The following is a 23,581-nucleotide window of genomic DNA, read 5'->3' as shown; positions in this document are numbered from 1 at the left end:
TGTAATACTTTAATAATGTATATTTTAACCGTGTACTGTGTTTAACATTACCCTCTGTGTAAAAATGTCATTTACAAAGTAAAACATGTTTGTTGATCAACATAAATTACTAGTGCTCAGTTAGATAGTTTTGAACCAATGTCGTGACCTCACAAACTATGGTATCATGACCATATAACCTTTAATACTGTAAGATCGTGTATTTTAATTATTGTCTAGAGTACTGTCCATTGCCTAAAGTTTAATTTACATTGTTGAAAAACATGTTTGCTGGACAACATAAATGAAGAGTGTTCAGTTTAACAGGTTCTCAGCCAATATCAAAACCTCACAAAAAAGGCATTATAAGTATTTAACCTGTAATACTGTGTAGTTTAACTATTTATTGTGCTTAACATTGTCCATTGTGTAAACCAGTGTTAAGCAACAAGTTTGATGCACAACCCTCTGTGCAAGTGATTGTATTTGTGCCTATAATGTTTGGTTACCTAATTCCCGAGGGCATGCAGCTTTACTGTATGATTAAATGATGATGGCGTCCTCTTGGGTAAAATATTCCGGAGGTAAAATAGTCCCCCATTCGAATCTCCGGGCGGGGACTACTCAAGAGGATGTCGTTATCAGGAGAAAGAAAACTGGCGTTCTACGGATCGGAGTGTGGAATGTCAGATCCCTTAATCGGGCAGGTAGGTTAGAAAATTTAAAAAGGGAAATGGATAGGTTAAAGTTAGATATAGTGGGAATTAGTGAAGTTCGGTGGCAAGAGGGACAAGACTTTTGGTCAGGCGAATACAGGGTTATAAATACAAAGTCAAATAGGGGTAATGCAGGAGTAGGTTTAATAATGAATAGGAAAATAGGAGTGCGGGTAAGCTACTACAAACAGCATAGTGAACGCATTATTGTGGCCAAGATAGATATGAAGCCCACACCTACTACAGTAGTACAAGTTTATATGCCAACTAGCTCTGCAGATGATGAAGAAATGAAAGAGGAAGCTGCCTGGTAGAATTTTGCACAGAGCACAACTTAATCATAGCTAACACTTGGTTTAAGAATCATGATAGAAGGTTGTATACGTGGAAGAACCCTGGAGATACTAAAAGGTATCAGATAGATTATATAATGGTAAGACAGAGATTTAGGAACCAGGTTTTAAATTGTAAGACATTTCCAGGGGCAGATATGGACTCTGACCACAATCTATTGGTTATGACCTGTAGATTAAAACTGAAGAAACTGCAAAAAGGTGGGAATTTAAGGAGATGGGACCTGGATAAACTGAAAGAACCAGAGGTTGTACAGAGTTTCAGGGAGAGCATAAGGGAACAATTGACAGGAATGAGGGAAAGAAATACAGTAGAAGAAGAATGGGTAGCTTTGAGGAATGAAGTAGTGAAGGCAGCAGAGGATCAAGTAGGTAAAAAGACGAGGGCTAGTAGAAAACCTTGGGTAACAGAAGAAATATTGAATTTAATTGATGAAAGGAGAAAATATAAAAATGCAGTAAATGAAGCAGGCAAAAAGGAATACAAACGTTTCAAAAATGAGATCGACAGGAAGTGCAAAATGGCTAAGCAGGGATGGCTAGAGGACAAATGTAAAGATGTAGAGGCTTATCTCACTAGGGGTAAGATAGATACTGCCTACAGGAAAATTAAAGAGACCTTTGGAGATAAGAGAACCACTTGTATGAACATCAAGAGCTCAGATGGAAACCCAGTTCTAAGCAAAGAAGGGAAAGCAGAAAGGTGGAAGGAGTATATAGAGGGTCTATACAAGGGCGATGCACTTGAGGACAACATTATGGAAATGGAAGAGGATGTAGATGAAGATGAAATGGGAGATACGATACTGCGTGAAGAGTTTGACAGAGCACTGAAAGACCTGGAACTACTGACGGCCTTGGGAGAGCCAGTCCTGACAAAACTCTACCATCTGGTGAGCAAGATGTATGAAACAGGCGAAATACCCTCAGACTTCAAGAAGAATATAATAATTCCAATCCCAAAGAAAGCAGGTGTTGACAGATGTGAAAATTACCGAACAATCAGTTTAATAAGCCACAGCTGCAAAGTACTGACACGAATTCTTTACAGACGAATGGAAAAACTAGTAGAAGCCGACCTCAGGGAAGATCAGTTTGGATTCCGTAGAAGTACTGGAACACGTGAGGCAATACTGACCTTACGACTTATCTTAGAAGAAAGATTAAGGAAAGGCAAACCTACGTTTCTAGCATTTGTAGACTTAGAGAAAGCTTTTGACAATGTTGACTGGAATACTCTCTTTCAAATTCTGAAGGTGGCAGGGGTAAAATACAGGGAGCAAAAGGCTATTTACAATTTGTACAGAAACCAGATGGCAGTTATAAGAGTCGAGGGGCATGAAAAGGAAGCAGTGGTTGGGAAGGGAGTGAGACAGGGTTGTAGCCTATCCCCGATGTTATTCAATCTGTATATTGAGCAAGCAGTGAGATGGGTAGATCACGTAACTAATGAGGAGGTATTGAATAGGATTGGGGAGAAGAGAAGTTTGTGGCACAACTTGACCAGAAGAAGGGATCCATTGGTAGGACATGTTCTGAGGCATCAAGGGATCACCAATTTAGTATTGGAGGGCAGGGTGGAGGGTAAAAATTGTAGGGGGAGACCAAGAGATGAATACACTAAGCAGATTCAGAAGGATGTAGGTTGCAGTAGGTACTGGGAGATGAAGAAGCATGCACAGGATAGAGTAGCATGGAGAGCTGCATCAAACCAGTCTCAGGACTGAAGACCACAACAACAACAACAACCTAAGAATCAGTGCCCATTGCAGACACTAGTCAGATTTTTTCCTGAAGGTGCCTAATAAGCTGGAAACTAGTTTGAAATGAATGAATCAGTAGAACAAAAACAGTGTACTTGTTACCCAACCTTCATATAATTTTTCCATCTAGTGCTCTACTTATGAATATCTTTGTGACTCTCAAACTCAAATAGTTTATTAACTACATATTTCATAAGTGAATAAGTTTACTCTGAGGCTATGGTTAATATTCCCAGCTGTTTATAGAGGAGCCTATTGCAAGATGTACACGTGTGCACACACACATAATTCTAATTACTTTCTTTTGTGTAAAGTGAGGAGTTAACCCAGGGTATCATCATATAGGAAATCAGTGAATGAGAACTTGCAAAGTATGTTAATTTACTGCTTTCTGTACGCCCAAAGTTGGCAGTTACTCTTGTAGTGGAAGTAGCTGAACTGAAATATATTACTTGAACTACCTAGAGTAACTTTCTGCACTTCTGTTTCTTAAATAAGTACTAAACCAGGCATGTGCTGAACTATGCAGTCCATAGAAACAACAAAGGAAAATTCAGGAAGGAATGTAACAGTGTTATGAAAAGTGTAGTTGCTACTCACCATATATAGCGGAGATGCTGAATCGCAGATAGGCAGTGTGACCTCAGCAGCCAGAGACTGCCATCATGTGTGTGTGTGTGTGAGTTGTGTTTGCCTGAGTGTGTGTGTGTGTGTGTGTGTGTGTGTGCATGCGTGCTCTATCTCTGAAGAAGGCCTTGTTGGCCGAAAGCTTTTTTGTCATCGTGCCCATCTGCGACTCAGTGTTTCCGCTATATGATGAATAGCAACTATCCTTCTCATAATATTGTTATGTTCTATAAAAACTTAACTTTGCTAAATAAAATGTTATGACTGACAAAATCAAATTCCTCCAAGAACTCACAGGAGATCCTAGCTTATCATACTTTATCATTGAAATATTTTTTGATTTTCTCAGTAAATTTATAAATAGCTAACACTGTAGAATGGCCCTTTTTGAAATCTAAACTATGATTGGTTTAGTATCCTATTATTAAAAAGTGGGCAACAACCATGTATGCATTGCCCCCTCAAAAATTTGAGAAAATGGTGTGAGAAGAGACAGTGGGCATTAGTTATTGATGTCTATGGAGTTACCGTTCCTATTGATAGGCATAACAAAGGCATTTTTCAATCTGTCTGGGAAAACACCTTAAATTAATGATACCTTACATGTTATAGGGCCACAACTTTTTAGTGTGCTGTTGGACATATATCCATCTCATATGAACTTTAACTTATTAGAGTCATGATGATCTTCTGAACTATTTGCAACAATTTTCTCACCTCTTTTTAGAAAGTAATTATTAAAAATATATGCGTTATATGAACTAGCTTTCATGACGAGAGGTGGCAGCCTTTTCAGTAGGTGTAGGGGCAACAGTTTGGATGATTGACTGATCTGACCTTATAACATCAACTAAAACAGCCTTGGCGTGCTGGCACTGCGATCAGCTGAGAGCAAGGGGAAACTACAGTCATAATTTCTCCTGAAGGCATGCAGCTCTACTGTATTGTTAAATGATGATCACATCCTCTTGGGTAAAATATTCCAATGATAAAACGGCCCCCCCATTCGAATCTCTGGGTGGGGACTACACAGGAGGATGTCTTTGTCAGAAGAAACAAAACTGGTGTTCTATGGATCAGAGATTCCGGAATGTCAGATCCCTTAATTGGGCAGGTAGGTTAGAAAATTTGAAAAGGGATATGGATACGTTAAAGATAGATATAATGGGAGTTACTGAAGTTTGGTGGCAGGACTTCTAGTTGTGTGAATACAAGGCTATAAATGCAAAATCAGGGATAATGCAGGAGTAGGTTTAATAATGAATAAAAAAAATAGGAATATGGATAACCTACTATCAACACCATAGTGAATGCATTATGCAGCCAAGATAAACATGTAGCCCACACCCACCACAGTAGTACAAGTTTATGTGTGAACCCGCAGATGATGAAGAAATTGAAAGAATGTGTGATGAGATAAAAGAAATTATTCAGATAGTTAAGGGAGATGAAAATTTAATAGTCATGGGGGACTGGAATTCAACAGTAGGAAAAGGAATAGAAGGAAAAATAGTATGTGAATATGGACTGGGGGAAAGGAATGAAAGAGGAAGCCGCCTGGTAGAATTTTGCACAGGGCATAATTTAATCATAGCTAACAGTTGGTTTCAGAATTATGAAAGAAGGTTGTATACATGGAAGAGGTGTGGAGACACCGGAAGGTCTCCAATTGATTATGTAATGGCAAGACAGAGATTTTTGAACTGGATTTTAAATTGTAAGGCATTTCCAAGGGCAGATGTAGACTCTGACCACAATTTATTGGTTATGAACTGTAGATTAAAACTTAAGAAACTACAAAAAAGTAGGAATTTAAAGAGATGGGTGCTGGATAAACTGAAAGAAGCAAAGCTTGTTGAGAGTTTCAGAGGAGCATTAGGGAACAATTGACAAGAAAAGGGGAAGGAATGCAGTAGGAGAAGAATGTGTAGCATTCAGAGATGAAATGGTGAAGGCAGCAGAGGATCAATTAGGTAAAAAGACGAGGGCTAGTTGAAATCCTTGGGTAACACAGTAGTTATTGAATTTAATTGATGAAAGGAGAAAATATAAAATGTATAAAATGAAGCATGCAAAAGGGAATATGAATGTCTAAAAAATGAGATTGACAGGAAGTGCAAATTGGCCAAGCAAGAATGGTCAGAGGACAAAGGTAAGGTTTTAGAAGCATATATCACTAGGGGAAAGATAGATGCCAGGTACAGGAAAGCCTTTGGAGAAAAGAGAAACATCTGTATGAACATCAGGTGCTCAGATGGAAAACCAGTCCTAAGCAAAGAAGGGAAAGTAGGAAGGTGGAAGGAGTATGTAGAGGGTCTAAACAAGGGTGATATACTTGAGGGCAATATTATGGAAATGGAAGAGGACATAAAAGATGACATGGGAGATACGATACCATGTGAGGAAATGACAGAGCACTGAAAGACCTAAGTTGAAACTAGGCCCTGAGAGTAGACAACATTCCGTTAGAACTACTGATAGCCTTAGGAGACCGAGTCATGACAGAACTCTTCCATCTGCTGAGCAAGATGTTTGAAACAGGCAAAATACCCTCACTTCAAAAATAATATAATAATTTCAATTACAAAGAAAGCAGGTGCTGACAGGTGTGAAAGTTACCAAACTATAAGTTTAATAAGTCACAGTTGCAAAATACTAACACAAACTCTTTGCAGAAGAATGGAAAAAACTGGTTGAAGCTGACCTCAGGAAAGATCAGTTTGGATTCTGGAGAAAAGTAGGAGTAAGCAAGGCAATACTGACCCTACGATGTCTCATAGAAGATAAGTTAAGGAAAGGCAAACCTACATTTATAGCATTTATAGACTCAGGCAAAGCTTTTGACAGTATTGACTGGAATACTCTCTTTCAAATTCTAAAGGTGGTATGGGTAAAATATAGGGAGCAAAAGGCTATTTGCAATTTGTACAAAATACAGATGGCAGTTATTAGAGAGGAGCTTGAAAGGCAAGCAGAGGTTGAGAAGGGAGTAAGACAGGGTTGCAGACTATCGTTGATGTTATTCGATCTGTATATTGAGCAAGGAGGAAAGGTAACAAAAGAGATATCTGAAGTAGAAGTTAAAGCCTGGGGGGGGGGGGGGGGGGGGGAACTTTGAAGTTTTCTGATGAAATTGCAATTTTGTCAGTTACAGCAAAGGACCAGGAAGAACAGTTTAATGGAAATGGCAGTGTCTTGAAAGACAGAGGGAATTACATTAGGAAATGAGACACTGAAAGTACTATATGAGTTTTGCTATTTGGGCAGCAAAATAATAGATGATGTTCAAAGTAGAGAGGATATAAATTGTAGATTGGCAATGGCGAGAAGAGCATTTCTTATGAAGAGAAATTTGTTAACATTGAGTACAGATTTAAGTGTCAGGAAGTCTTTTCTGAAAGTATTTGTATGGAGTATAGCCATGTATGGAAGTGAATGTGTATGATAAACAGTTTAGACAAGAAGAGAATAAAAGCTTTTTAAATGTTATGCTACAGAAGAATACTGAGGATTAAATGCACAGAACACATAACTAATGAAGAGGAACAAAATAGAACTGGGGAGAAAAGAAATTTGTGGCCCAACCTAACTAGAAGAAGGGATTGGTTGGTAGGACATATTCTGAGGCATCAAGGGAACACTAATTTAGTACTAGAGGGAAGTAGGGGGGGTACAAATCACAGAGGAAGACCAACAGATGAATGCAGTAAGCAGATTCAGAAGGGTGTAGGTTGCAGTAGTTGCTTGGAGATGAAGAGGCTTGCACATGATAGAGTAGCATGGAGAACTGCGTCGAACAGTCTTCAGACTGAAGACTGCAGCAACAACAATGAACTAGCTTTTACAGTGCCCCCTGTCTCTTTTTAACAGTGTAGTACATGTACTTGCTTCTACCCCTTCCACTTAATACAAAATAAACTGTCGAACAAAATTAAAGGATCTCTCTCTTTTGTAGACCCTGTCATTTTCTCCCTTTGTTATGTCATTTTCTCCCTTTGTGATGGCTGCTACCTTCCTCTGCTATTGCACAAAACAAGATGCCCTGCAATCAACCATCACCAAGAGGCTTGACATAATCTTGGATAACCTGGGTGATGTGAGGGTAAGCATTGTCCTGCATCATTGTGAAGTGTGGTCCTAATGCTGCAGGCTTCAGAATGACATACAGCTCCAGTGTCTCATCCTGGTAGCACTGAGTGTTGAATGCTAAAGGTGGCATGACAACAAAGGGCATTTTCCTATTTAGCTAGGTGTGTCCCAGATCATGACAGATCTGCCCATGAATGCATTCTGTGGGGAAATGACATCTAGATGATTCCTTGCCTCAACACTGTGATGCCAATCACAGATCCTGTCATCATGGCCCTCCATGGAGAAGTGTGACTCATCTCTGAAGAGCACCCGGATCCAATGCTCCATGCCCCACTGCACATGCTGTCTTGCGAACTGCAACCTGGTGACATGATATGCACGTGTCAAGGTGGGCACCTTCATTGACTTGCACAAATGAATGCACAGTTCCCACAACCATTACCAAATTGACCAATAGCAGCAGCATGATGATTGGCTAGAGTGTGTGCTGTCGCTAATCGGTCCCAGACTACCTATCACCCAATAGTGCGATCGTCACATGGTATAGTGCAATGGCGGTGGCTCTGACCTGGAAGTAGTGTAGTTACATCTGTCTCCTGATGTCATTGCAACACTCTAACTACCACACTCTGTGACACATCTAGCATGTTTGCAATGCATCACTGTCACCTGACATCTGCAGACAGAGCAACAGCTGGGTTAATGCCAGTAGAAGATGGCTGTCTTTGTACCATTATTCTGTAAAACAAAACAAACATTCCAATTCCTCTGTGCTGATATGAGGCAGAGCTTACAACAAATGTTGTTATTCACAGAATCCTTACCATACACTGAAAATAATGAGACAACGTGACAAAGAAACGCAGCTCACCATTTAAGAGATATATGCAGAAAGAGGCTTGTGCACCAGAACAAAAGAGCTGAGTGGTCTTACACTGCTACAGTAATGCTTGCCGGCTGCATGCAAAATCTGAGAGATGTCAAAAGATTTGTCTATCCTGGCAGTGCCTAGGAATTGGTGGATGGGTGAATTCCCGCAGGGACATTTTTAAAGCACTCAACAAAGGTGTGTTGGTGGCACTGCAAGTGTTGATGAGCTGGTGTGGAGGGGGAGTGGGGCAGGTGTTAGAGGACCCTTTGCCATTTCAATCACATGCATGTCACTGTCGCACCCCACTGGGCACACACCCCATGAGGGCATGAAAAATGAGGACTCGTGTTCAGATTTCGTTGAATAGTATTGAATTGTCCCTAGTGGTTCTACTGTGCATACTAGAGCAGACCCAACATTCTTAAGGTGTGCGATCATGTTCAATGGGGTTGTAGCCCCTCGGTGGCCTTAGGGGAGGTGGGGTGTTAGCAGTGTTAAAGATTGTCAAGAATATTGCTGTGTTGCACATCACATTGCAAAATTGTCATTTTTTACTGTGAAATGTGTCAAAATGGACACTCCAAGGGAAGGAGTGGTTTCATTCATGCCCTTTATGACACCTTCTGGGGCTTTTTCATTTCTATTCAGAGCAGTGATGTTTCTGAAATGTTTTTCTCAGCCAACCATTAGAAAATTGCAAGACTGGGCGTCAAATGTTCTGACCTTTGTCGCGCTTCCATCAAGAAAAGGTGTGAGAAGTACGTAAAGGGAGTTGTGACAACCTCCCAAAGTGTGACATATCCATGATTGTGTTGTGAACAATTTTGGGGAAATTCGGTGCCAATGTGACATCATTTACCCACAAATAGTTCTCGAGTATTCAGTCTTGTGGCATCATCTAAATGGCATGATATTTCGGCAAGCTGACTTCTTGCCATGTTCAGACATTCCTGATGACTGTGTTATGTTTGCTGGGCACCATCTTTATATCCCCCCCCCCCCCCCCCAAAATCCCTCAGTCCCCTCTCCTGCTCCCTCCAGCCAGTGGATCTGGTGTGCTGGTGGGGGAAGCACAACTTTGGACATTGATCCAGGGCCTTCAGCCATACCACAGCTGGTGCTGGACATGGCTCTCTGCTGGTGTGGCGACAATTCTTCTTAGCCCTCTTCTGTTGTAGTGACAGAAGACCTCCACATAGACTGTCGTTGTGCTCTGAACATGCTCAAGGCTGGGTCCCAGGTCTTGCTTAATTGAAACCCGCTGTTCTTATTTATTAGTCCATCATGATCTCTCCAGCTTCTTTGAGAATACAATCTCAGAAGGCGTTGGATTATTGCAACAATTTGGTGTTGTCATTATTCATCGTATGTCCATGGGAGATGCAGTTTTCTACCACAGCAGACTTAGTCAGCTGAACAGTGTCTGTTTGGCATTAATGCTCTGTACATCTCTCCTGTACTGTCTGTATAGTCTGGCGTTACTTACATTTTGCCACACTGGCAAGGGATGTGGTAGATTTCCAGTTTCCAGAGTCCCAGGTCATCCTTGACTGACCCTAATAAGGTTTCCATCTTGGCCTGTGGGCAGAACACACACATGACATTTTGTTCCCAGAATATTTTTCCAATTTTTACTGATGCATTCCCATTATAAAAACCTTATTAGAATTAGTCAAAGATGACCTAGGATTCCAGAAACTGGGAGTCTACCGCATCCCTTGCCAGTGTGGCAAAATGTATGTAGGCCAGACTATCTGAACAGTACAGGAGAGATCCACTGAGCATAAATGCCAAACAGACAATATTCAGCTGACAAAGTCCACTGTGACAAAGTAATGCATCTCCCACAGACATACCATGAATTATGACAGCACCAAGTTCTCAATGAAGCTGTAGAGATCTGACTGCATGATGGACTAATAAAAAGGGACAGTAAGTTTCAATTAAACAAGGCCTGGGACCAGCCTTTTGGCACACCAGCAGAGAGCCACATCTGGCATCAGCCGTGGCACTAATGAATGCCCTGGATGGATGCTTGACACTGTGCTTCTGCCACCACTGCACCAGGTCTGCACCCAGAGGCACTGATTGGAGGCAACCTGAGGTTACAAAGGAAGGTTGTAGGTACTTTTGAGCCTAATTTCGATTTTCTGTGTCATGATTGGAGAAAATGGAGTGGTTTCAAAAAAGTGAAGCTGTAATCATATAAATGTTAGTTTTTTTAATGACTGTGTTGCTGATATTGATAAAATGCTGATGTAAAGTTGTCCATTTGTTACCTTATACAGTATACTATTTAAAATGTACAATATTGTCATGTTCCCAGTACTAGAGTTGAGAGGATAATTATTCATACAAAGTATACTAAGGTCATTTAAGACCTTTCAGAGCATTAATGTTTAATTCCTTTTTCTCTTTATATTTATGCAGTAACCTTCCATAAACATCCCGAAAAGGTTAATGTCACACTTGCATGTGTTGGAGATATCAACACAACTGTGAAAGATGGCAAACACTGGCCATCATTGTATGGAGTAGGTAAGTTGCTGAAACTTTTTTGTAACTCAGTAAGAAACTCACATACTATTTAAAATTCTAAAATTTTATTAATTAATATTGTAGAATTATGTATTTATTGCAGATTGTGAAATAACCACATCCAATTACACAATGGTGAGTGTTGACAAAGGGCTTTGTTTTGTAAGTCTCATCCTAAGTATTGAGCTGTATCTTGGACTTGGAGCTCCAGAAGTATCAGCAGTGTTTCACTAGTATTTCAGTTGCTTGTACATAGTCCTGCAAGATACATCACATGCTATACAGAATGGTCCTAATCAGGTTCCATGGCAGTTACCTAATAGGAAACTATTACTGTTGAAACTTGGGAATTCAATAGCAACTCCATCCCACCTGACATCAACTGGATATGGTGTGTGGTTAAATGTCCAGGCTGTGGAAAACAAAATCATTACTGTAAATAGTTTCAGTAGCTTCTAGTAGATAATTGACAGTATTTTGGATATAAATGAGTGTGGTTTCAGTTGTTTTGTATTCGTGCATATAAATCAAGTTTATGTTTTCTCAGCAGCCTCTATTTCACACTTGCAAGTTCTCTATGTTACCAGAGGACTAGGATGTGAATTGCAGCATCAAAAAGGAGAATAGTGTGTGTAATATTCTTTGCAGAATATTGTGCAATTACTTCTTTAAAACAAAGTACTATTTTTGATCTGTATCTTGCCATACACCCCAATTAACCATGGAAATTGCTGAGATGGGGTTGCTTGCATGCCTCAACAATGTAGGTAGTGTCCTGTAGGTGCAATGATAACAGGGGAGTATTGTGGGGAGTCCAGACAAATGTGGTTCCTGAAGAGAGGCTGCAGAATTTTCAGTAGCTGCCGGGGCAACAGTCTTGATGATTGACTGATTTAGCCTTGTAACATCAGCCAAGATGGCTTTGCTGTGACAGTACTGCAAACAGTGAAAACCAAGAGGAAACTAAAGCCATTATTTTTCCGGAGGGCATGCAGCTCTACTGTATGGTTAAATGATGATGGCACATTCTTAGGTAAAATATTCCAGAGGTATAATAGTCCTTCATTTGGATCTCCAGGTGTGGACTCCTCACAAGGATATCATCATCCAGAAAAACAAAACTGGCATTCTACAGGTTCTAGCATGGAATGTTAGATCCCTTAATTGGGCAGGTAGGTTAGAAAATTTAAAAAGGGATACGGATGGGTTGAAGATAGATATAGTTACAATTAGTGAAGTTCAGTGGCAAGATTAACAGGACTACAGGTTGAATGAGAACAGGCTTATAAAGACAAAATCCAATAGGGATGATACAGGAGGAGGTCTGAATAAGAAAACAGGAAACCAGATAAGCTACTAAACAGCATAGGGAACACACTATTGTGTCAAGATAGACAAGAAGCGAACACACACCACAGTAGTATTAGTTTATATGACAATTAGCTCTGGTGATTATGAAGAGATTGAAACAATGTATAATGAGATAAATAAATTATTCAGCTAGTTAAGGAAGATGAAAATTAAATTGTGGTGGAAACTGGTATTTGGTAGTAGGTAAAGAGACAGAATGAACAGTGGGGGAATGTGGGCTGGAGGAAAGGAATGAAAGAAGAAGCTGCATGGTAAATTTTTATAAATAGCATAATTTAATATTCACTGAAACTTGGTTTAAGGATCATGAAAAATGGTTGTATATGTGGAAGAGATCTAGTTTTGATTATGTAATGGTAAGACAGAAGTTTCAGAACTATATTTTAAACTACAAGATGTTTCTGGGGGCAGATGTGGACTCTGACTGTAGTTTATTGGTTATGGATTGCAGGTTATAACTGAAGAAATTTCAAATAAGTAGGGAATTAAGGAGATGGGACCACAATAAGTTGAAAGTACCAAAGGTTGTTGAGAGTTTCAAATGAAGAATTAGACAATGTTTGACTGAAAAACGGAAAGGAATATGGTAGAACATGAACGGATAGCATAAAAGCCCTAGCAGAAATCCTTGGCTGTCACAGTAGACATTAAATTTAATTGATGAAAGGAGAAAGTGCAAAAATGCAGCAAATGAAGCATATGAAAGGGAATACAGATGTCTAGAAAATGAGATTGACAGAAAATGCAAAATGGCTGAGGTGGAATGACTAGGGGCAAAAGAAAGTCTGTAGAAGCATTTATAAATAGCAGGAAGATAGATACTGCCTGAAAAAATTTAAGAGGCTTATGGAGAAAAAAGAAGCAGGTGTATGGCTGTCAAGAACTCAGATGGAAAACCGGTACTAAGCAAAGAAGGGAAAGCTCAAAAATTGATGGATTACATTGAGGGGATATACATGGGAAATGAACTTGAAGGCATTTTATAGAAAGGGAATATGAAGTAGATGAAGATGAGGTAGGAAATATGATACTGCAAGAAGAATTTGACAAGAGTGCTGAAAGACCTAAGAAACAAGAATGCTCCTGGAGTAAAAGGTCTGTGAAATGAAACTGCAGTCAAATGAAAAAGGGGAAAAAATTCTTTCTACACGGTCGCAGTGCACTAGAGACATGAATAAAATATGACAAAGATACTAGTTTTCAGTATCAAACTGTCTTTACTTTTGAAATAGGGGAAGGAACGGGAGAAAATGTAACCATTCAGAAATTAACTGGATTCCTCTCTCATCTCTGTCTTGTCATTATCCCTTTACTACAGATCTTGTTTATGTGATTCTGAAAACCAGCATTTTTATTAACTGTCTATTGCTATCTGGCAAGTATGAGGCTGTCTTAATCTTATGCGCTGAAGGAATGAACCTAAAACCATCAATGAAACCTGTTAGTTGCACTACAAACAACAAATGAAAAATGTGCGTAAAAATTCATGGCTACAAAACTACAGACTGACTCGTTGTTGTTGTGGTCTTCAGTCTGAAGATTGGTTTGATGCAGCTCACCATGCTACTCTATCCTGTGTAAGCCTTTTCGTCTTTGCATAACTATCAGAACCCACATCCATTTGAGCCTTTGTACTGTATTCATGTGTTGGCCGCCTCCCACAATTTTTACCCCCTCCCCCCACTTCCTTCCATTACTAAATTGACTATTCTTTAATGACTCAGGACATGTCCCATTAATTGCACCCTTATTTTAGTCAAATTGTGCCATAAATTTCTTTTTTTCCCAATTCACTTCAGTATCTCCTCATTTGTTATTCAATCTATCCCTCTAAAATTCAGTATTTTACTATTCTTATTTATATTTTGTCTTGACTAGTTTTAGAGTTTTTTGCACAACATTTCTGAAGATGAAAACTTGACCTTTGAAACACATCAATTTTAGTGTTTTTGCACTTAAAATAGTTGTTTGAGACAACATTTCAGATATGTTCTTAATCGTTCTTTTACAGCACCGCATTTCAAAATATTCTGTTCTCTTCTTATGTGAATTGATTATCATCCACATTTCACTTCCATAGAAAGCTGCACCCCAGATAAGTTCCGAAAAGACCTCCTAAGATCTGATGTCATCAAATTCCTCTTTTGCAGAAATGCTTTTCTTGCCTCTACTGTGGCCATCATCAGTTATTTTGTTTCCCAAATAGTAAAACACATCTCCTACATTTACTGTCTCATTTCCTGAGTTATTTCATCTGCATCACCTGATTCAGTTTGACTATATTCCATTCTTCTGGTTTTACTTTTGTTAATGTTCTTTTTATAATCTGTTTTCAAGACACTATTAATTTCATTCAACTGTTCTTTGCCGTCTCTGACTGAATTACACTGCCATTGGCAAAGCTCGAAGTTTGTATTTCTTCTCACTGAATTTTAATTCCTTTTCCAAATTTCTCCTTGGTTTCCATCATAGCTTGCTCAGTGTAAAGACTGAATAACATCAGGGTAATCTACAACCGTGTCTCACTCTTTTCTCAACTATGACTTCCCTCTTGGAGCTTTCGGTTCATATAACTGAAATCTGGTTCCTGTACAAATTGTAAGTAACCTGTTGCTACTGTAAAAAATTCAAAGAGTGTAATCCAGACAACATTGACAAAAGGTTTCTGTAAATCTACAAATGCTATCAACATAGGTTTGCCTTTTTTTCAGTCTGTCTTCTAGGACAAGCCATTTGATTATTACTGCCAACATGTCACTACAATTCTCTGGAATCCAAACTGATCTTCCCTGAGGTTGGCTCCTGCCAGTTTTTCCATTCTTCTATAAATAATCGGAACCAGTACTGTGCAACCATGACTTATTAAACTGATGGTTCGGTTGTGTTTATCTTTGCCAGCATCTGCCTTCTTTAGATTCTGCATTGCTATTTCACCTGTCTCATACATCTTGCACACCAAGTGGAATAATTTTTCCATGGCTGGCTCTCCCAAGGATCTTAATAACTTAGAGAGAATGTCATCTGCTCCAAGTGCCTTGTTTCCACTTACATCTCTCAGTACTATATCAAATTCGTCTTGCAGTATCACATCAGCCATCTCATCTTCTCATAATTCCTCTCAAGCTCAATTTTGTTTCCTTTATATAGATGCTCTCTAAGTTCCTTCCACCTTTTAGCTTTCCCTTCTTTGCTTTGTACTTTCCTGCCCTCTGAGCCCTTAGTATTCATACAGCTATTTCTCTTTTTTCTGAAAGACTTTCTAAATTTCTTGTATGTGGCATTCATCTTCCCCTTAGTTATGCATGTTTCTGCAGTCTTTTATTTGCTCTGTAGCCATTACTGTTTAACCATTTTGAATATTCCACCAGTCTCATATTTTAGAAATCTGTACTCCCTTTCACCTGCTTAATTTGCTGCATTTTTATATTTTCTCCTTTCATCAGTTAAATTCAGTATCATATGTGTTATGTAGGAATTTCTTCTAGGCAGTGTCTTTCTACATATGTGATCCTCTGCTGCCTTCTGTATTTCAATTCACAAAATTATGAGAGTTATTCAATAACTGATGCAACACATTTTTTTCCTGGGCAGTTTTGGTTGAAATAGTGTGAAATTTGTTGTGGGGCATCGTGGAATATTTCCACCTCAGCCCCTATAGTTTCATGACGTTCCGATATGTGATGGCACTATATGTAGCCTTCAAAATGGCATTTTTAACGGAGGTGCATTCCAAGCAGAGAGCTACCATTGAGCTTCTTTCAGCAGAAAACCAGAGCATTACCGGTGTTCATGGGCACTTGTAGAATGTCTGTGAAGACTCTGCAATGAACAAAAGCACAATTTATTGGACAAGACATCTGTCGTCATCGCAACAGGGGTGCGCAAACCTGTCCAATCTCCCATGTGCTGGTTGGCCACACACAACTGTGACACTTGCAGTGTTGGAATGTGCAGACATTCTTGTTAGAGGTGTTCAATGGATCACAAACAAATATCTTGCTGCTCAACTGGATGTCTCTATTGGTAGCACTGACACACTCATCCACCAACTGGGCTACTCAAAGGTGTGTGCCCACTTGGTTCCACGCTGCGTAACAGAAGATCATAAAGAGCAACAAAGGACCATCTGTGTGGAGTTTCTTGTATGTTTTGACGCTGTTTGTTACAATGAACATTGTCAAAGGAAATGAAATTCGGGTTCATCACTTTGAACCAGAAATAAAATGGCAATTCACTGAGTGGCACCACATCACCTCTCCTCCAAAGGAAACGTTCAAAGCCACATCCTCAGCTGGTAATGTTATGATGACATTTGTCTGGGACTCTGAAGCGGTTATTCTATTTGATGCTGTCCCACATGGTGTATTGCGCTACTCTTAGGAAATTTAAGAAATGACTCCAGGGTGTTTGTTGCCACAAAAATGCAAATGAACTTCTCCTTCTCCATAACAATACAAGGCCTCACACAAGTCTGCACACCCAAGAGGAGCTTACAAACTTCATTGGACTGTTCTTCCTCATCCACCCTAAAGTCCAGACCTCACATCTTACATCTTCTATCTTCCGTCTTTTTGATTTGATGAAGGCTGCACTCTGTGGGCAGCAGTACGTGGATGATGGGGAGGTTATTGATGCAGCAAGATGTTGGCTCTGACGTCGGCCAGTAGAGTGATGCCTCGGAGACATACATACCCTCCCAGTAAGGTGGTGCAATGCTGTCACATTTAACAGACATTATGTTGAAAAATAGGTTTTGTAGCTAAAAGAGTGAGGAATAATATGGTGTATTGGAATCCTGAATAAAACCAACCACTTTCAGAAAAGGTGTGTTATGTTACTTATTAATTCCCCTCAATATACCCGTCTTCTATTGCACTCTTTCCTCTGCTTCAGTGTATATTGCTTAATACTCTGAAATTCTCAACAACATTTTATTTCTTTAATTTATCCAGGTCTCATATCCATAATTTTCTTCCTTTTTGCAGTTTCTCGAGTTTTAATTTGCAGTTCATAACCAATAAATTATGGCCAAAGGCCACGCCTGTGCCTGGAAATGTCTTACAATGTAAAATGTGGCTTTGAAACCTCTGTCTTGCTATTATAAAGACAAGTTGAAACTTGCCAGTGTGAAGTTCTTATTGAAAAAATGTTTTATAAAGAAGTTTGGGTTGTCTGCAGTTTGCAGTTCTTCTAATTGGTGTACCGTTTTAGGACAACATTGTCTTATATAGTACTGTTCTGTGAGATGTGTGTATACTTGTAATCAGTAGTGATTAACTGGCATTCACTATAACCACACTCATGCATAATGTGAGGTCCATAATGTAGCACATATTTCTCAATCACAGTTTGAAAATTGTCATTAATTACTTGAATTCGTGAGTTGCCTGTTGCCCTTTGTTCAGAGTACATAGTCCCCTTTTTGTTAATTTAATACTGTATTATTTTTGGTTTGGTTAAAATCTTTATGATATATTTTGTTTTCGTGGTATTTTTTTTATCTCTGTTTACATACAACCGCAGTGAAAACAAACACTCCAAACTGACATTTCATGACAATTAATCTGTAAAAAACACACCACACGTTATAAGGAAAGTGTGTAAACTGTCTGAAGATGAATCATGATTCAAAACCGGTAACGGTACCCTTTGAATAAAGGAAGTGAAAGTAAATCTATGGCTGGTTGCTGTCCCAACACCATCAACATTTGTCTTCAAATAACAGCCACGGTCTCCAACCATGTCATCATATGACAAAATTGCATGCCACTGCAGTGGTACTCTATTTACAGTAGTGTGCAAATTTAATGTGACAGGCTCTTATTTTACAAGGAATGTGTTGAAATGGACATTTTACTGAAGAAGTGGGCAAAAATAGTTGCTCTTCATGAACACATATCTAGACTATAAGAGGCATTGCCTCTGTTACTGGTGTGGCAGATGTGGATGAAAATGAAAAAGTACCCCTAGAAATGACAAAACGCTATTTAGAAATGTTAGAATTCATTCTCACAAGACAAGTAAGGACCTCCAGAGAGATTTAGTGGCTACTGGAGTTGAAATTGGCTCTTCAATGGTATGACATAGTCTTCTTGATTGTGAGTGGAAGATATGAAACCAATAAAGAAGCAGTTGTTAACAGCTGCCATGAAGAAAAAACGGTTGGCATGAGCCAAAATATCTCAATATTGGACATCCAGTGACTGGAAACATGCATTTTTGTTGTTCAAGGATGCAGAGAAAAAGTTGTCAAGCAAAGCAGCTGTGAGACAGTGACAGCTGAGCACCTTGAACAGGCTGTAAAACACCCTCCCAAAAAATATATCGGGGTTTCTTGATGGCAAGTGGCCCTGGGGCACTAGTTTCAGTTGATGGCATGATGAATTGTCAGTTACATAGAAATCCTTATGAACAGGATTGTGCCACTGCTACAGACCTTTGCAGATGGTGGGGAAACATTTCACCATGACCTGGCCTCATGTCACACTTCTAAAGCAGTCAAGCCTTTCGTGGAAGAAAATGACATTAGCTTACTTGAGTGTCCTGGCTATTAACCAGACTTAAATCCTTTTGAGAATTTGTGGGATATTGTGAAAAGGTGTTTTAATAAAGTGGTCTGATCAACCAAAAAATGCATATTTGTAAATGTGGTAAAAGTGTGGTTTCATGATGGTGAACTACAAAACATTTGCTCTAATTTGCCACAATGCACTCAGGAGCTCTTTAAAGTAAAAGGAGGGCACATTAGTTATTAATATTCATTAAGCAACTAACTATATTATACAAATATAGTAATAAATGTGCACAGTTGAAGTTTAATCATCTTGTTCTAATTAATTTGCACACTGCTATACATTGTAGAGATAGAACAGGAATAAACCACAATCAGACCATCCTAATGTAGGTTTCCATTAATTACTCCAGGGGGACTGCTTGGCTGGTTTCTTCAATATGATGCCAGTGGTTTCTTTCCACCATCATTGTCCAACTGAGCTGTGATCTATCTTCAATGATGTAGATATTGGTGTTACATTAAATTCAAGTCTTCCTTTCTTTTTATTACTTAATGCTTAGGCTGTAATTACATTACCATATTTCTTTGACAAAGAAATGTAATCAAATATTCGCAAAATTTCTTTGACAAACATCTTTGACATGGAGCTAAAAAGTGGTATTACACTGCCGTCAGACACTGATCAGCCAGAACATTATGACCATTGACCTGCTGTTGATATAAACCCATCCAGGTGATAGCAGCGTCACCTGGCGAGGAATGACTGTTAGTCAGACACATGCGCAGTGCATGTAGTATCAGTGAGCCTGCTGTCCATGTGTAGAGGCACACAATCTAAGTACAAAGTGTGGCTGAAAACAAAGTGCACTGAACACTCCTAACAGCCGACAATGCAAGCTTGTGCCAGTGTTAAGAGCATGACATTGGCAACTACGACTGAAATGGGCACATTGTAATATTACCCTCCCACACATCACTATTAAAATTCTCTGTCTTTGCACAAATTTTGAAAGCTTCAAGAGGCGTAAGATATACAAAAGAAAAACTTTTTACTTATCTTCATTATCTTGTTGTTGTTGGCTCCAAGTCTTCTTGTGTCTAGGGTACATTCTTGAGGCTGTAATTATGATTTAACAGGTTCCTGAAGATGAAATAACTGATGAAGACTTGCCTGTTGCTATGAATATCTTTTTATTTTATCCCATTCTTCTATACCCCAATGACTTCACAATCTCCATTTTTACCACACCACAAATTACATTATTAGGGACACAATCAAATACACATCTGATTCCATCTGAGGCATGCCCACCACTCCTAACTTCCTGCGGTACTAACAATACTCCAAAGAGTTTACAAACTTTCTTGGCACAAAAAGAATCTTTACTAATTTGTATAATTATTTTATAAATGAGTTCAGAATTAAATTTAATAATTAGCTCCAATTTAATAATATGAATTTTAAGTATACCAGAAATTTCATAATTACAATATTTTTAAAAGAAGAGTAATTTTAACTGCATGTACAGAGTACTAACAAACTGAGTTCTTTTTACATATTGTAGCCTGAAACATGACACATTTTATACAAAATCATATGAAGTTCATTCAGATAAACAGCCAAGAAAGTTCACCTATATAAGAATCGATAGTATACATGGTATCATTTGTGTGTGTGTGTGTTTTTACGTGTTTACATAAAGGTAAGGTACTGTTAGAGGAGGATGACCCATTAGAACATGACTATTGGCACTGGACATTGGCAAAGTGTTGAAGCCGGATACCTTCTTCATCGTGCAAGTAGCTCCATTATGCTCTGGGGAACATTCATGTGGGCATCCATGGGTCCAGTGGAGCTCATGCAAGGCACCAGGACAATCAAGGAGTATCTTACACTGGTTGTAGATCTTGTAAACCCCTTCACGACGATCAGCAAGATAATGCATTATGTCACAAGGCCAGGAGTGTGATGGAGTGGTTCGAGGAACACAGTGGTGAGTTCCAATTGATGTGCTGGCCCCCCAAGTTGCCAGACCTGAACCAAATCGAACACATCTGGGATGAATTGGGTAACTCATGTGCATGGATGTGGTGCCAGCTTCCTCCAGCGACCTACCAAGGCATCATTGCTTCCATGCCACAACACGTTGTCGCTGTTATCCATGCCATAGGTAGGCATACTGGCTATTAAGTAAGTGATCATAATGTTCTGACTGATCATTGTATGTTTCGTCGAAGATCAAGATGGCAGATTACAACAACTTGTTATTATGTGCTGTAGTTGCTTGTACCACAATGACACTGTGTGTGCATTTGGTAGAGAAGCAACAGAAGAAAAGGAAACATACTTAGATGGAGCTGTAGGTGTTACATTGGGATGATAAAAGCGTTCAGAAAACTTTGCTATGGGAGCTGCAAGTGGAGGATGTCAAGTTTTATATAAATGACTTGCAAATGGATGCGAATACAGTATTTTCTCAGTGAAGTGGTTCATCATATTACAAAGCAGAATACTCTCTTGAGAAGTGCTGTATCTGTAGAAGGCAGGCTCACTGTAACACTGATTTCATGCCACGGGAGAGAGCTACTCCAGCTTACAATACAACACTCGAATACCACAGTGCATATTAACCAAAATAGTTCCAGAAACATGTGAAGCAATTTATGAAGCACTGATGGAGGAATACCTGGAGGTAGATAAAGGTTTAGTAAACTTTATGGGCTTTAAGAACTATGTTTATTTTTGAACAATGTAAATAATACAATTAGTGTTCCAGCAACTACAAAATTAATGGAACTGTATGAAACAGATGACACACATTTTAGCTTGAAGCATCTGAAACTCAAAAATAGACAAAGTATGAAGAGCTAAGAAAAAATTCACTTATATTACAGTGTGTCTTCCTCCTCTATTCTGGCTAGTGGAAAAGCTGCCTGGATGTATCCAGATTTAGAGATAGAAGTGGAAGGCTCTGCCTATGATGGTGGGTTTGAAGTCACCTGCAGCATATCACACCTGCCCTCCAACACCTGATTGGTGGCATACATAGTGGTCCTCATGGAAACCTCATCGCCCACATTATCCATCTCCCACACCTCAGTCCCAACGTTGGTGGGCTGGAACAGGTTCTTTCTCATATCAGCCACTGCCTGCAACATTCTGTTGACCTCTAGAAGAACATCCGTTGATACTTTCCTTTTCTTTCTGGGTGGCTGCTCATGTTGCTGGGGCTGTGGCTCATTGTAAGCAACTTCATCTTGGGAAGAATATTGAGCCTCTGTTTCATGCCAAATTAAAACCATCAATTACATACTGTTTTAGACATACATTAATTTTATTTACAGGTACCCACAAGCAGAGAAGAGTGGGAACAAATTGCAAATGATTTTGAGGAAAATATGGAACTATTATAATGATACAGGGGCAAGGGATGAAAAACATATTCAAATCAAATGTCCACAAGCTAGTGACTGTCTCATTTTCAATGTTTTAACACCATAATTTTATTTGCCAAGGTAGATGCTACCTACAAATTCTTGTATGTTGGTGTAGGAACTAATGAGCACGTTGGTGATGCTGGAGTGTTTTCAAAAAGCAAACTATGGTAGTGTCTTATGGACCAATCTACTCTGAACATCTCTAAAGGCAGAAATCTAGGGAACACAAACATTACAACTGCAATGGTTGTGCTGGCAGATGAATCTTTCCCTTTGAGTTACATTATGAAGCTGTATTCCTTGAAGGGAACCACTAAGGAAGAAAAGTTTTTAAATTATAGGTTGTTACGAGGACGAAGACTAGTGGAAAGCACCTTTGGCATTCTTGCCCGTCACTTTAGGATTTTTCTTACCACCATTAATCTACACCCAGAAAAAGTTATTGTAATAACACTTGCTGTTTGTACACTGCATAACTTGTTAACCGAGAGAAGAAAGCACGTGTACACTTGGCAAGAAACAGTGTCTACAATAGTAGGAAACTGCACTTATCTTGGGTCACAAACTGTCGAGAACCTACAGCAAATGGAACCTATAGTTTGCCAAGCTGTCTCTGGATGTCCAGTACATGGGAGAGGGGTTAGAGAAGAGTTTAAAACACTTGTTGTGCTGGGAAAGTGCCTTGGCAAGATAATCACATTTCCTAAAACCAAATGTAAACAAATACACCTACCTCAAAAATTTCTTCGAAGGTGGGTGTTCCACATTCACTGCCTTGTTCAATACACTCTCATCAGCTGCTGTTGCCTGGTCAAGAAACTTCAGTAGATGGAACCAGTGGAGCATAAACAGCCTGTGTACTGGATCCACTTTTGCTTTTAAGCATCTGCAATAAAATATGTAAAATACATGTATGTTATGTAAACATTGTTGTGTACTTCAAGGATCTGAAATGAACAAAACTATGTATAGACTGAATGCAATGAATAAAAGTAAGTATAGACTGAAGTTTGTATACATAAAATCATATCTGAAATTGTGTTATTTCATATGTATAAGTACCTGCACCTGGGTTCCAGGCTAGATCCCTCATGTACATTCAATGCTGAGGTGCTATTTCAGAATGTGGAGAACATCGACAATTCTGTTTGTGTGTAAGGGGGAATTTAAAGTAGACTGGGATGGCAGTAAGAATTTGGATTGAGGAGGGAGGCATGCCAGGGTAATCTGTGCAGTTGTGTGAACCGCTGTGCCAAGGGTGCTTTGTGGCTAGCACACTTACCTAGTAAGGAGGAGACTTGGTTTGGTTCCTGGCCTTC

At 39.2% G+C, this 23,581-nt stretch overlaps 1 protein-coding gene across 3 annotated transcripts in view; it reads left to right on the top strand.

Annotated features, from left to right (window-relative positions):
* The window catches only part of LOC126162406 (protein N-terminal asparagine amidohydrolase-like), a 144,205-nt gene that overhangs the window by 86,172 nt on the left and 34,452 nt on the right, over nt 1-23,581 (top strand). For all 3 annotated transcript variants that reach the window (XM_049918902.1, XM_049918900.1, XM_049918901.1), the window contains exon 5: nt 10,832-10,939. In XM_049918902.1, coding sequence (XP_049774859.1) covers nt 10,832-10,939 — 108 coding nt within the window. The remainder of the gene's footprint in view (nt 1-10,831; nt 10,940-23,581) is intronic.

This window comes from Schistocerca cancellata, chromosome 2 (assembly GCF_023864275.1).
Source record: "Schistocerca cancellata isolate TAMUIC-IGC-003103 chromosome 2, iqSchCanc2.1, whole genome shotgun sequence".
NCBI classification, from domain to species: Eukaryota; Metazoa; Arthropoda; class Insecta; order Orthoptera; family Acrididae; genus Schistocerca; species Schistocerca cancellata.
Note: the sequence above shows the minus strand (reverse complement) of the source record. Positions and strands in the feature narration are given on the sequence as shown.